The sequence below is a fragment of the Mastigoproctus giganteus genome, chromosome 13, assembly GCF_048544385.1.
Source record: "Mastigoproctus giganteus isolate SK-2022 chromosome 13, ASM4854438v1, whole genome shotgun sequence".
Lineage (NCBI taxonomy): Eukaryota > Metazoa > Arthropoda > Arachnida > Uropygi > Thelyphonidae > Mastigoproctus > Mastigoproctus giganteus.
Genome location: NC_143587.1, coordinates 59,680,813 through 59,695,824, shown reverse-complemented (window position 1 = coordinate 59,695,824; position 15,012 = coordinate 59,680,813). Strand labels below are relative to the sequence as shown.

Here is a 15,012-nt window from a genome sequence, read left to right as displayed (position 1 = left end):
GTGGATGTCAGATGAACTAATGAGACATATGGCAGAGAAGAAAAATGCATGGGATACATACAAATTAACACATGACACAGAAGCTTATGATAGATACAAGTTGATCTGTAACCAAGTTACAAAGGAGGTTAGGTAGGCGAAGGCAGACTACGAGAAATCTTTGGGAAGGGATGCAAAGAAAAACAGCAAAGATTTCTTTACTTATGTAAACTCTAGAAGGAAGGGGATGAATCAGATTGGTCCACTTGATATCGATGGGTCAACTGTTGATGATCCTGCTCAGGTAGCTAACAAACTAAATGAATATTTTGCATCGACATTCACACGTGAGGAGTTATTCAGCGAGGGGAATGCCAGAGGTGTATTCAACTCTGACAGTAAGCTAGAGAATCTTGTAATAACTGAGAGTAAAGTGGAGGAGAAATTGTTGAAGATAAATACGAGAAAGGCACCTGGGGTGGATGGGATCTATCCAGTTATATTAAAGGAGGCAGCAAAGGAAGTAAGCAAACCGTTAGCTATAATTATGAGAGCTTCCTTGGACTCAGGGGAAGTACCCATGGACTGGAGATGTGCAAATGTGACCCCAATTCACAAAGGAGGATCAAAGGGCGACACAAGTAATTATAGACCTGTTAGTTTAACTTCTGTTCCCGGAAAATTAATGGAGGCACTGGTTAAAGAAGCACTGCAGGATCATCTAGACAAGACTTCAGTTATAGCTCAGACACAGCATGGTTTTGTTAAGGGGAAGTCTTGCCTGACCAATTTGATTGGATACTATGATGCAGTCACAAAAGAAGTGGATGCAGGGAATAACTTGGATATTATATACTTGGATCTTAGAAAGGCTTTTGATACTGTTGCACATGGAAGACTGCTGCACAAATTGGAGCAGTGTGGCATTGGAGGCAAATTGCTGCTATGGATAAAGGGGTGGTTGAGGGGGAGAAGACCGAGAGTGGTAATTAATGGACATTGCTCATCATGGACTAATGTTATTAGTGGAGTCCTTCAGAGTTCAGTGTTGGTCCATTATTGTTTTCTGTATTTATAAATAATATTGATGATGGTATATCAAGCTTAATGTCCAAGTTTGCAGACGATACGAAGGTTGGCAGGGTTGTCAAGGACACTACGCTACTGCAACAGGATCTGGAAAGGCTGAGCAGATGGGCTGAGAGGTGGCAAATGAAGTTTAACATTGACAAATGTAAAGTACTACATATGGGAAACAGCAACCCCAGAGCAACGTATCAACTCTGTGGTACTACACTGACAGTGGTAGAGAATGAAAGGGACCTGGGGGTGGCTGTGCATGCAGATATGAAGTTTTCTGAGCAGTGCAGACGGGCTGCAAGAGTAGCTCATGGTGTATTGTCGATGATATATAGGAATTTTTCTAGCAGGGATAAAGAGGTGATTATTCCCTTGTATAAGGCAATGGTCAGGTCACACCTAGAGTACTGTATGCAGGTCTGGAGGCCTCATTTCAAGAAGGATGTAGAACTAATGGAACGAGTACAGAGAAGGGCGACAAGATTAGTGAATGGAACAAAGGGGTGCTCTTACGAAGAAAGACTTAAGTTTTGCAAATTACAGTGTCTGGAGACTAGGCACCAGTGAGGTGATCTGATAGAGGTGTATAAAGCCTTGAATGGTTTGAGCATGCTCAGTGCTGATGGGATTCTTCCTCTTGCTCAGAATAATCACCTGAGAGGGCATAAATTCAAATTGAGCAAAGACAGATGTAGGATAGACGTGAGGAAATTTGCCTTTAGCCAGCGGGTGGTTGGTTGGTGGAACAGACTTCCATCCCTTGTCGTGGAGGTTGGTAGCCTGAATAAGTTTAAGGCTCAGCTGGACAGGTATTTCGAACGAACAGAGCTATGAAGTGGAACTGGTTATTTTTGATTTATTTATTTATATATATTTTTTGGCTGATGCTGCATAAGCTTGCTTTCTTGCATCAAATGCCTCTACTAATGCTAATGCTAACTGACGAGGTTTTCTTAGTAGCAATTTAAAGAAACAAGCCTTGTAACTTTGTTTTTGTAAAGTTTGTGTTTGTGTCTCTTTATATTTTAGCCTTTCTTATAGGAAACGTTCTTGAATTTTATGAAGACATTATATTATATATGCTCTAAAATTAAACTCATCTGTTCTATCCCCATGAATCAGTTTGTATTAGTATTGTAATGCCTAACTGATGCAAGAAAGTGGACAACCAATGAAAAATAAAAAAGGAAAAAATTCACAATCACTTGCACTTTCTTCATCATATCAAAGTGACTATCCAATTCTGCTCTGAACTTGATCAAACACTGCCTCAACTACCATGACAGGTAATTTGTACTAGAGATCTACAGCATGTTTCCGGAAGGTAAACTACATAAGAACCAGCATTTCTACATAAGAAACATTTATTACTTCATAAGATATTACATTTGTGGTTCCTATTTCCTGTTTCTCCTATGAGTGAAAATATCATTCTTATCATTCTTTTTAATGATCCCCTTTAGGGCCTTACATACCTCAGTTAGGTTCTCCCCCCCACCAGATGCCTGGTTCCCAACCTTTGTAGGTTCGCACCTTCTAAACTATTATTCTTATGAACATTGATTAGTACCCCCCTCACCAATTTGGTTTCCTGGTTTCTTCTTCTTTGAAACCTTTCTAGATGCTCTTTTTCTTCAGGTGTAACCTCCAGACCTGAACACAATATTCTAAATGCAGTCTCACCATCATCTTATATAAAGGGACAATGATATCATTTTCCCTACTTATAAATGACCTATATATCATAGACAGGGCATGATGTGCCTTCCTAGCTACCTTTTTATGCTACATAGTAGATTTCTTATCTTATTTTACCACAGTCTCTAAGGTCTTTTTGTCCTGAACTACTTTTAATTCCTAGCTTATAAGTATCTCCTGGATTTCTGTTCCCAGGTGCAAAATATTACATTTAGAAGCATTAAATTTTAGTTGACTTTTACAGACCATATGTGCAACCAGAGGCATAGCTAGGCTTTTAGCACTCTTGGCAAATTTGTGCTTTTTTTTTCCATAATTAGTAAAATCATAATAAATACAGTTGGACCTATTTTTAATGAACTTCTTTATAGGAAATTTTTCTATTTTGCAAAAGTTTTGAAATTTCCCTTGGTAATTACAATAGTTTCCCTAGAATGAAGAAAAATTTCCATATAACGAATGGATTACGAGAGACTTAACTGGGTACGCTTTTTGTTCGCACCTCTGGCCTTCAAGCAGTTTAGGCAATAGTTATTATATAGGAACATAAAATTATTAAATTTTATGTTAATTTTTAATTTATATCTTCTTGCTTTAGTGTCAGCAAAATTTGTGATAATTTCATCGAAGTCAAATTTTCTAGCAAGTTCACGTTGAATTGAAAGGAGACATAGATGTGAAATGCATTCTTGCCCTGACTTCGATCTCAAATAATTCTTAACAAGTTTTAACCTTCTAAAACTCCTTTCGGCAGTGGCTACTGTTGTTGGCATTTTAAGGAATATTTTAAGAGCTTTTTCAATATTTGGATAGGGTTCTTGCAACTCCCATTAGCCAATACATTTAAAATATCTAAATGATATATTGTATGGGGATTTTTGTTTTCTAATATTTCAATTACTTGGTGTTTAAAGCATTTGATTTCAATTTTAAATTGGTCTTGATTAATTTCAGGGTATTTTTCTGACGATAAAATAGCTATCTGAAAATTTTACATACTGAATAATTCCTGTTAATTGGTCTCTGTGTGATGCATCTGGAGTGCTATCAAATATTATACTATAATATTTAGCTATTTGGATTTCTTTTATTATTTCACTTCCTACTTTTGATGCTAACAAATTAATAAATTCATTCTGAATTTCTGGTGATAAATAATTAGTGTAGTGTTTAATATGTGATTCCAGAGCATTTTTCCTACCAACATCAAATTGGCTCTCAAATTTGATCAAGTTTAAAAATATACCACAAATTTTTTTCTTCAGTATCAATATTATTAGCATGTCCACGAAATGCCAAATTATTTTCAGCACAGAACAATATACATTTTAATATTATTTTCAATATATGGCACCATTTTGAAATTTCACTTCTTAGTGCTGCTTGTGCAACATCGTCAATTAGTCCACCTTTCTGAAGATGCCTTTCTAATAATTTCCATTTTGTGAAATTGTTTGTGTTGTAATGCATCCTTATGAAATAGAACATTTGGTTTAGATGTTTCCAGTTCTTAAATCCATCTGAGCTGCAAAATGGAACACTATTTCTGCCAGATACAAATAAGAGGCATGGAAAACAATATACTGTATTGCATCTTTGCAATAAAATTACCATTTCCTCTCTTTTTTTCAATACCTTAATTTTTGTATTTCCATGAATTATTGAAACACTGGCCATTAGTGACAGGATAAGTACTTCACACATATGTTGAGGACCATGTTGCACTATAAGAGATCTGTTTTTGTGGATATTAAAATTCCATGTGGTTAGATCATTAAAATTCAGACATACATGTTCCATATTAATATTATTGTTATGTATTAATGTTCTGTGAAATACATGTTCTGTATTAATATTATTGCTGCCATCATTTCTGCCAACTGTTGTTCATTATTCTCCATACTTTCTAATTCTTTTAAAATAACTATAACTTCAACCATTTGGGCTTTTTCTTGGACTTCCTTTTCATCTGCATAATCATTTGTTTCAATCTCATTCGAATTCTGTATGTTTTCGTTGTCACTTCCAGGTTTGGAGTGGCTTATTGTAATTATTTATAACTTCTAATGTATTCAGTATCGTAGAATGCACACAGTGGTCGCCTGATTGGTCCCTTCAAAGCTATGTTCTGGATGGCAAATTGATCTATGCTGCTAAGCAGTATGTATTAAGGATGCATGCAGGCTTGAATTGAATTCCGAAAACACGCCATTATTAAAAATAAGGCGAAAATTAATTTTCACCCTGTTCTCTGCTCTCATGCTGATGCGACATCATCTAGGGATGCCATTTTGTCAGGTAGCCTCAGGTGGCAAAATAGCTTGGCACGGAACTGATGTGGCCTGTAATTGGTGCCCTATCTGATACTGGTGCCCTTGGCACCTTCCCCAATGCCATAGAGTAGGAATGCCAAGGGTTTCCTACACTATGGTATGCAACTAGAAGCAGAATGCTCTTCCTACCTTTAAATCATCAGCAGACTTTGACGACTTTCCCACACTTCCTTATCAGTCATTAAGGAAGATTAGAAACAGGAATGGTTCCAGTACTGATTTCTGAAGCACACCACTTGCTATACTAGTCCACCCTGAGGAATGACCGTTTTTGACTGCATTCTGTCTGCTATCTTTTAGCCAACTTCTGATCCATTAAAGGTTCTTACCACTAATCCCAATTTCCTCCAGTTTATATAATAGCCTTTCATGGTGGACCACACCATGAAGTGAGAGGTCCATTAGGCACTTCAGATCACAACTTGGTGATTGGCTCTTCTCCAATGGAATCTTTATCTCATGGCTATTCCCAACCTCGTGTTGTTTGGCATTAGAAGAATGCAAAATGGGATGACATGCGAGACTTCTTTTCCTTGGTCGGATTACTGTTTCAAAACTTCTGATGTCAACGTTTGCTCAGATCGTGTCAGTGAAATTATTCTTGCAGGAATAGAATCCTTTATCCCACACTCCACTTTAATATCTCATCCTTTATCTAAACCTTAGTTTTCCAATAAATGTGCTAAGGCTGTTCAAGAGAAGAATGTTGCATATCGTAATTGGCTTGTTTCTAATTCTTCAGTTTCATTTTCTGCCTACACCAAAGCTCGCAACAATTGTAAAGCAGTTATTAATCAGTCCAAACTAGAGTTTGAACAGACTAAGAGTAGAAAACTTGCTTCTTGCCCTAATGGTAGCCGAGCATTCTAGTCTCTTGCCAAAGCTGTTGGCCGCAACTTTTGCCCATCTCTGCTCGCACCTCTGTCCAAACCAGATGGTTCTGTTGTCACTTCAGCCAAGGATAAAGCTGACCTGCTAGCATCCCATTTTTCTTCCAGCTCATGTATTAATGATCTTGGTAAAACACCTCCCACCATCCCCAACAAGCTCCATTCAATGCTCCTGTGGTCTTCCGTCAAAAGGATATCAGAAGAATTTTGATGAATCTTGATGCTAAGAAAGCTCCAGGTCCTGATGGTATTTCTCGATTGTACTCAAAACCTGTGCTCCTGAACTTAATCCTATTCTTTGCCGCTTTTTTTCACTTTCTTATTCCAAAGGTGTTTTTCCTTCTGCTTGGAAATTTGCTCATATCCAGCCAGTTCCTAAAAAGGGTGGCAAATCCCTCCCATCCAATTATCGTCCCATTGCAATTACTTCTACTCTTTCTAAAGTAATGGAGAAATCAATTAACCACCAACTCTTAAACTACCTAGAAACCTTCCATCTGATCACCAGTATGGATTTCGTCAGTGTCAATCCACTGGTAATATTCTGGCTTATGTTACCCATTTATGGACTAATTCAATGGAAAGGTTCGGTGAAACACAAGTAGTTGCTCTTGACATCTCAAAGGCTTTTGATCGTGTTTGACATAAAGCTCTTCTAAACAAGCTTCCATCTTATGGTTTGCCAACTGTTTTTAGTAATTGGTTATCCAGTTTTCTCTCTGATCGCTCACTGAGGGTAATGGTAGATGGCTCTCTGTCTTCTAACTTTCTCCCAAGGTTCAGTTCTTTCCCCCACTCTTTTCCTCTTGTATATTAATGACCTTCTGCGATTGACTGGAAATCCTATCCATAGTTTTGCCGATGATAGCACATTGCATTCCACTTTCCATTTTGAGAAACCTTGTCCTGCTCAATCAGCTTCAACTTCTCGAAAATCTGCTACCAATTCCTTAAATGCCGATCTTCAGGTAATTCTCCAGTGGGGCAAAGACAACTTAGTTGATTTCAACCCTTCTAAAACTCAGTCTTGTCTTATATCTCGCAAAAGGATTCTTCTGCTCCTATGCTTATCTTTAGTGACACTGCGATTTCTAGGCAAAATGATATATCTCTTTTGGGGATTACCCTGACTTCTAATCTCTCTTGGCACAAGCACATTACAAATATTGCTTCCCCCTGCATCTAAAAAACTTGGTTTTCTCTTTCGCTCTCGGCGTTACTTTTCTTCCAAACAGCTGCCCACTCTGTATAAATCGCAAATCTGCCCTGCCATGGAATATTGTTCCCACATCTGGGGTGGTGCTGCCAACACCTCTCTCAGGCTTCTTGATTCCATTCAGAAGAGGGCAGTTAGGTTAATTAATGATTCATCTCTAACAGAATCTCTCCACTCGCTTTCTCATAGATGTACTGTTTCTGCTGCATGTCTCTTCTACAGATACTTTCATGAGCATTGTTCTTCTGAATTGGCTTCTATAATTCCCACTCTCTCTTACAAAACAGTCCGAACACGTGCCGCCACCAGCCAACATCCATTTACTGTCCAACTTCAAACCCACAGAACCGAGTTTTCATCTTCCTCATTTATTCATTCAACTGCCGTTTTCTGGAACAATCTTCCTTCATACATATTTCCTGAAAATTACAATCTACAGAAGTTCAAGTCCAATGTCAACAAATATCTTCTTTCGTCTTCTCAACCTCCAACCCAAGCACGGTACTAAGTACTATAGGTTCTAATACATCTCGTGTTTGGGGTTCACATTAAAAAAAAAAAAAAAAAAACTAAAGGAATGTGAATCACATAGGAACCCATAACCGGAAATGTCACCGTAAGTCGATACATGGTGCTGTTCATCAGTTTGCGAGAGGGAAAGTTTCTCGTTTGCTCATTCAAGTAGTAGTCGCCGCACGAAAAGCATGCATCGATATACCAACTGTGAGCTGGCAGACATGCACCTAGTGTATTGATTAGCAGAGGGTAATGAACGAGCCGCTCAATGAACTTATGGAGAATGCTTCTCAGACAGACATGTACCAGACCACCGTTTGTTTGTGTGTGTGCATCAAAATTTGTGCGATTATGGGTCATTTAGATGTAACAAGAGTAGTGCAGGTAAACCACATTCGACGCGAACTCCCGCCATGGAATAAAGTGTGTTGAATGCCGTCCAGAATAATCCTACTACCAGCACACGTGCTGGTGCCTCTGCCTTAGGAGTGTCTCATTTCAGTGTACAGCATGTCTGGCACGACGATTTCTCACACCCCTTTCATCTCCAAAGGGTTCAGTTACTGCTCCCCCAAGATCATCCTGCATGTGTGGCTTTTGCGCAGTGGTTTATCCAAGACTTGAATTTTCCAGCCTATGTTTTAAGGCTTATTCAATCAGCACAATGCTCATGTGTGGGATCACGACAACCCACACGATGTGCGCCCCCATGCAGCACAACATCGCTTTGCAATAAATGTGTGGGCAAGTATGGTCGGTCCGACCGGGCTAGCCAAGTGGGTAAAGTGCCTGCCTGGCAACCCAAAGGTCGGGGGTTCGATTCCCACCTCGGGTTTGGATCAAAGTACTGCAAAAACTTTGGGATGTGCATTATGGCCACAGAAGCCTATGCGCCAACAACTACCAAAAAAAACAAACAAAAGGTATGGTCGGTGCCCGCTTAGTCAGCCCATACCTGTTACCATCCTGCATGAACTCTGCTAAATATCGGATCTTTCTTGAACAAGTTCTACCAGGGTTACTTGACGATGTTCCAGCAAATGTGAGATGCAACATAATGAGGTGCCTGCTCATTATGGAAGGTGTGTTCGTGACCATTTGAACAAGCGTTTTGGGCGTCGATGGATTGGCTGTGGTGGACCCATTGCCTGGCCCCCACGCTCACCTGATTTATCGGGCCTTGATTTCTTTCTGTGGGGGGGCTAAAATCTATTGTGTATGAATTGCCTGTGGAGACGGAAATGAATCTCGTCGCGAGACTCATCTGTGCTGCTGCTACTGTCAAAGAAATTCCATGTGTGTTCGACCATGTGCGCCAATCCATGCTGCCTCAGTGTCATGCATGCATCGCGTCTCATGGTGGAACCTAAGAGTATCTGTTGTAACATCATGAAATGCATCCATCTCAGGCGCCTCCGTAGCCAGGTGGGAAGGAGCAGCAGTGCGTAGCACATGCTTCTTGATTAGACCGGGGTTCGAGCCCGTCACCACCAAATACGGAGGATGCGGAAAGGTCAGGGAATGACCACCGCATATCCCGGAGCAATATGGCCTTAAGTTGCTAATGCTCCTAAAAACTAAAAATAACAAAAAATAACAATATAGCATCCATCTCATACTCCATTGTTAATATTATGTCAAATAAATGTTTGCCACTAATTACTGTCTTGTGTCATTTCTGCTTCTTGTGCCTCTGCTACTACTTTCCCGTGATGTTTCCGATTATGGGTTCCTATGCAATTCACTTTCCTTTAGATGTTACCTACCTCACCTAAACGTTTGCACCAATATTTTTGAGACACCCTGTATAATAAAATAATACTACATGAAAATTCTTAACAAATAAGTTTTATTAAACTTATATAATCAAGCTCAAGCTCAATATTACACTAACTACACTAATTTGTTACAAGGTGATATTTCAGGATTCTTGCTGATCCCCATCTTCAGACCATAAATGCTATGTTGGGATATAAGAACATCTTCACAACATGAAAATTACTTTGAAATTAATCGTGTCTCAGCATGGGCAACTCATTCTCACTGCTCTTGGCTGAGGTATTCATGACCTGGCTGGAAACTTCTTTCCTAAATGGTCAAAGGTTAAAACCTAAATTCTAGGGGCATAATGTTGATGATGAAATATTATACATCTGAGATGGCAGCCTGGATGACCTACACTACACAGTTTCCACAATTACCTAAACAGCTTCCACCAATCCATAAAATTTAAAATGGAAATAGAAGAAATGAGCTCCCTGCCTTTCCTGGATATTCTCCTCCACAGAAAACCTACTGATACAGGTCTCATCATCCAGTACAGCTTGGCTCATGCCCACTTCACAAAAATAGGAATAATGAAATTATAATATACTTTGGGCCCTCAAGACTCTCAACCATAACCCAAATAGCTAACGACATCGGTTACCCACTCCACATGATAAATAAAGTAATAGACCAGAACAAAAAAGAAGTCAATGAATGCAGAAGAAAAATGCAAGATCTCCCATATATATGTATCACATATGTCTCAGGCATCATTGAAAAGATAGTGAAAGCAGCCAGAACACAAGGAACAGCCACCTTCTTCAGCAGCTCATCTTCCTTAAACAAAGGCTTAAATTACTGGAAGATAATCCAAGAGGGCCAACATACTACATAAGTTGTGGTGGTGGGTCCTTATACATGGATGAATCCTACAGACATCTTCAGTCAAGACTTGAACACTGGAAGAATGTGCAGTATGGTAGGTCTGACAAATCAGATAAAGCCTACTATGCCTTCCAATGAGGCAATCTTTGAGAATTTGAGGACACATCTTACTCACCACAGTTCAAAACTTCAAAAGAACCTTTAAGGAAGCCTTAGTATTAGTAATGGCCGCATGGTGCAAGAAAGTCTATGGCTTATGCTGCACCAGCCAAAAAAAAAAAAAAATATCCGAATAAAACAATGATAAAATAATAATAAATAAATAAATAATAATAATTAATAAAAGAAAAGGAAATTAAACCTATCATCCTATGCACTTCCCTCATCCAAAGGTACTATCCAGATGACCTTTGAATTTACCCAAACTGCCAGCCTCTACCACCCATGTAGGCAACTTATTCCAGTAATTTATAACTCGCTGGCTAAAATAAAACTTCCTGCAGTCCAATCTAAACATTTCCCCCCTTAACTTGAATTTATGTCCCCTAGTTCTAGCATCATTTATAATCTTGAAAATTTCATCCTCATTCATTTTACTGATGCCTCTCAGAGCCTTAAACACCTCAATCAAATCTCCTCTAAGGTGTCTAGTTTTCAAACTCTGCAACCCACATATTCGAAGTCTTTCTTCATAAGGATGCCCTTTTGCCGATCTCACCAGGCGAGTTACCCGTCTTTGCACCCTTTCAAGAAGCTCAATGTCTTTCTTTAGGTGCGGCCTCCATACTTGAACACAGTATTCCAAGTGTGGTCTAACAAAAGCCTTATATAATGGGATTATCATGTCCCTATCACTACTTGCAAAAGTTTGATAGATTATCGATTGGACACCATGGGCCTTGCAACCTGTTAAAAATGCTCAGAGAATTTCATGTCTGACCGTATTGTAACACCCAAGTCCCTTTCCTCCAGTACTGGGTTTAGTTGAATTCCACCAAGTGAATAAGTTTTTTTGTGATTACTGTTTTCCAGGTGTAATACTTTACACTTTGTTGGATTAAAGCATAGCTGCCATTTTTCTGACCATTCCTGAAGTCTATCTAGGTCTCTCTGAAGAAGCTCAGCTTGACAGTGATCATTAACTACTCTACCGATTTTAACATCATCTGCAAATTTAGACATCACGCCCTCTATTCCTTCATCAATGTCGTTTATGAAAATTAAAAACAACAGTGGTCCTAATACTGATCCTTGGAGAACCCCACTTCTTACATCAACCCAATCTGAGGAATAGCCATTTATCACAACCCTCTGCCTCCTGTCCCGAAGCCATCCTTCTATCCATCTAAGGATTTTCCCAGTGATTCCAACCTGTTCCAGCTTATAAAGCAACCGCTCATGTGGGACTGAGTCAAAGGCTTTGCTGAAATCTAAATAAACAATGTTGAAATTATTCCCTAAATCCAGCTTGTGAGTGACCTTTTCAAAATAGCCTTTTTTTATTAAGCTCTTCAGTGACCTTTTCCATTAACAGAAAACTGGGATCAAATTTTGATGACCTTTATTTCAACATTTTTAAAACAACAGCAGAAAAGGAAACAAAGAAGTGATTACATTCCATGCCTCCCACCCATAACACATACCATGTAATACTACCTGGTGAACAGCAGAACAGCATTGGGCCTCTTTTAGATTGTGCACCACCAAGATATCCAGAAGAATTCCCAGCTCATATCTTTAGCTTGGAACCAGCTCACCATATTTGACCTTTGTCCTGAGGCCATATTCAATATTTGTCCATCTGGCCTTGATAACCTCAAACCATATCTCATCTGGTTCTTTTTATATAGCTTTGCACGAGGCAAGTTTTTGTTGTTTGTATTATAGTGCAGGAAGTAAGAAGTCCAGTTCCTCCAAAGTGTATGTAGGTATAATTGTCATGTTTCTATTTAATATTTAATTTGTGATTTAACTTGACTATAGAGTTCTAAATCGTCTGTATGCTCAACATTATATTAATGCAAGTGTATACATTCCTTAACTTAATATTAGTTATAATTTCTTAATTAATTGCATAGTAATTTTCATGTTGTGAAGATATTGTTAATATCCCCCATAGCATTTATGGTCTGAAGGAGTTCAGCAAGCCAACCGGGCTAGCCGGGCGGGTAAAGCGCCTGCCTGGCAACCTAAAGGTTGCGGGTTCGAAAACCTTGGGAGGTGCATTATGGCCACAGAAGCTGATGTGCCAACAACTACCAAAACAAAAAAACAAAAAAAAAAAAAAAAAAAAAGAGTTCAGCAAGAATCCCAAAACATCACCTGCTAACAAATTATTGTAGTATAAGAATTTTCATGTGGTATAATAGTGTTATTTTATGATTATATATAATATAAATTTTACCACATGGGAAGAAACTATGTAATGTCCTTTTCCAATTGTAATACATGACAAGCATGACTTTTTGAACATTGTTACATAAAAGTAAAACTGAATAAAACTAAAACTTATTAATTTGAAATATGATGTAATTATTATGGTACTTTGTATTTACAGTGTGTAAGCTTTTAATATTAAAAATATTTACATAAGATATTAGCAAACATAATTACAACTGTGCTATGTTTTTTGCAAACAGTTTTATGGCAGCTATTGCATATAGTAAAATGTCTGTCATTTCTAAACAAACATAAACAGCATCTCTCTTGATTTTTTCCATATAAGGTTGACCAGTTTGCAAGTTATTTTAAAGTTTCTGTGGTAGACTGTGAAAATGATGCTGTTGCTAATTCCACAGACTTACCTGAAAGAGAGGAGTGGCAATCGTTAATTTTTAGACCACACATGGTACTGAATATCTATCATGGAAGTTTTGTTTTTGCAACACATCATTGAGGATGCAACTCAATCTGACCTTTCCAAGTTCATTAATACATTTTTGTCTTTTTAATTTTTTCCCTCTTTTCCCTCAAGGAAGATGCATAATTAAATTGAGACTCCTCATCTCTCCAGTTCCATGAGGCTGACTACACCATTTAAATTTATCTTTTCTCCATAGACATATTTGAGAGCTCTAGATGGATGAGATTCTTTCTCAATGCTTTATCTGATTCTGGATCTACTTGTTTAGGCCCTCTTCTGATTTTCATTTGTCATCATCATTTAGCCAAATCAGAGTTTGATTGTCAGATAAATCCTCTTCACTATAAAACAATTCTATAAAAACACAAACACCACAAGTATTTCTTGGCAAAAATTGACCCATTAATGCAAAAACACATCTAAATCATTCAGCTTGGATGTAATGTAATAATTTTTGATGCAGATTATTACCACTTCTGCATTCACTTCATTATTTGTTCATCTTGTGCAATGATGAAGATTTTTCAAGTCAAATTTGACATGAAAAATTGTGATACCAATTTAAGGGTAATTCATTGACCATCATAGATTTTGTTCAAGATCGTGACAAAGCAGTCTCTATGAGATTTTTCTGAAACTGTTGGTACAAATAAGGTTCAAAAAAGGTTTAAAAAAAAAAGACATGGAGAAAATATCACTTTTTGTACTATACCGTACTTTGAAAAAATTATCATACCAATTTTGAACCATACTTCGGGGACCAAAAAATTCCACACCATGCAGTGTTGTCACCATTGTTTGTAGCATGATTGAATTAATATACTGTGATTAATATTTAAAATCAAATATATGAAAAATTTTTTGCTAAAGACACAAGAGAATCTTATAGATAAAACTGACAGAATAGTATCTTTCAATTTAATAGTAAACTTGAAAATAAAGTTGTATTTCTCTTTATTTTAGTCTGCTTGGTGCCATGTTTCCATTGCCAAGAGTTCTGTATGCCATGGCTAGTGATGGAATTATCTTTAAATGGCTAGCTATTATCCATCCTCGTTTTAAAACACCTGTTATTTCCACAATAATTTGTGGTATATTTGCAGGTAATGTAATTTATAGTTCTTTGGTTAAGATATATAAATTTATATATTAGTAGTTAATATCAAAATTTTGCAAATTATTAGTGGTGTGTTCTGTTCACTAATTTACACGAAAAATGAAGTCTGCATATATTACGTAGCCAGGTGGGCAGGAGCAGCAGTGCTTAGCACATGCTTCTTGATTAGACCGGGGTTTGAGCCCGTCACCACCAAATACGGAGGATGCGGAAAGGTCACAGAATGACCACCGCATATCCTCGGAGCAATATGTCTTTAGCATTAGCATTAGCATTAGTAGAGGCATTTGATGCAAGAAAGCAAGCTTATGCAGCATCAGCCAAAAAAAAAAAAAAAAAAAAAAAAAAAAGTAACATAAATAAATAAAAATAACCACTTCCACTTCACCCCTCTGTTCGTTCGAAATACCTGTCCAGCTGAGCCTTAAACTTATTTAGGCTATCAACTTCCACGACAAGGGATGGAAGTCTGTTCCACCCACCAACCACCCGCTGGCTAAAGGCAAATTTCCGCACATCTATCCTACATCTGTCTTTCCTCAATTTGAATTTATGCCCTCTCAGGTGATTTTTCTGAGCTAGAGGAAGAATCCCATCAGCATTGAGCATGCTCAAACCATTCAAGGCTTTGTACACCTCTATCAGATCACCCCGCTGGTACCTAGTTT

At 38.0% G+C, this 15,012-nt stretch overlaps 1 protein-coding gene across 3 annotated transcripts in view; it reads left to right on the top strand.

Annotated features, from left to right (window-relative positions):
- Positions 1 to 15,012, top strand: part of LOC150076090 (cationic amino acid transporter 2-like) — a 259,400-nt gene that overhangs the window by 147,390 nt on the left and 96,998 nt on the right. For all 3 annotated transcript variants that reach the window (XM_090387002.1, XM_090387001.1, XM_090387000.1), the window contains exon 9: positions 14,191 to 14,330. In XM_090387002.1, the coding sequence (XP_090243128.1) occupies positions 14,191 to 14,330 (140 nt within the window). The remainder of the gene's footprint in view (positions 1 to 14,190; positions 14,331 to 15,012) is intronic.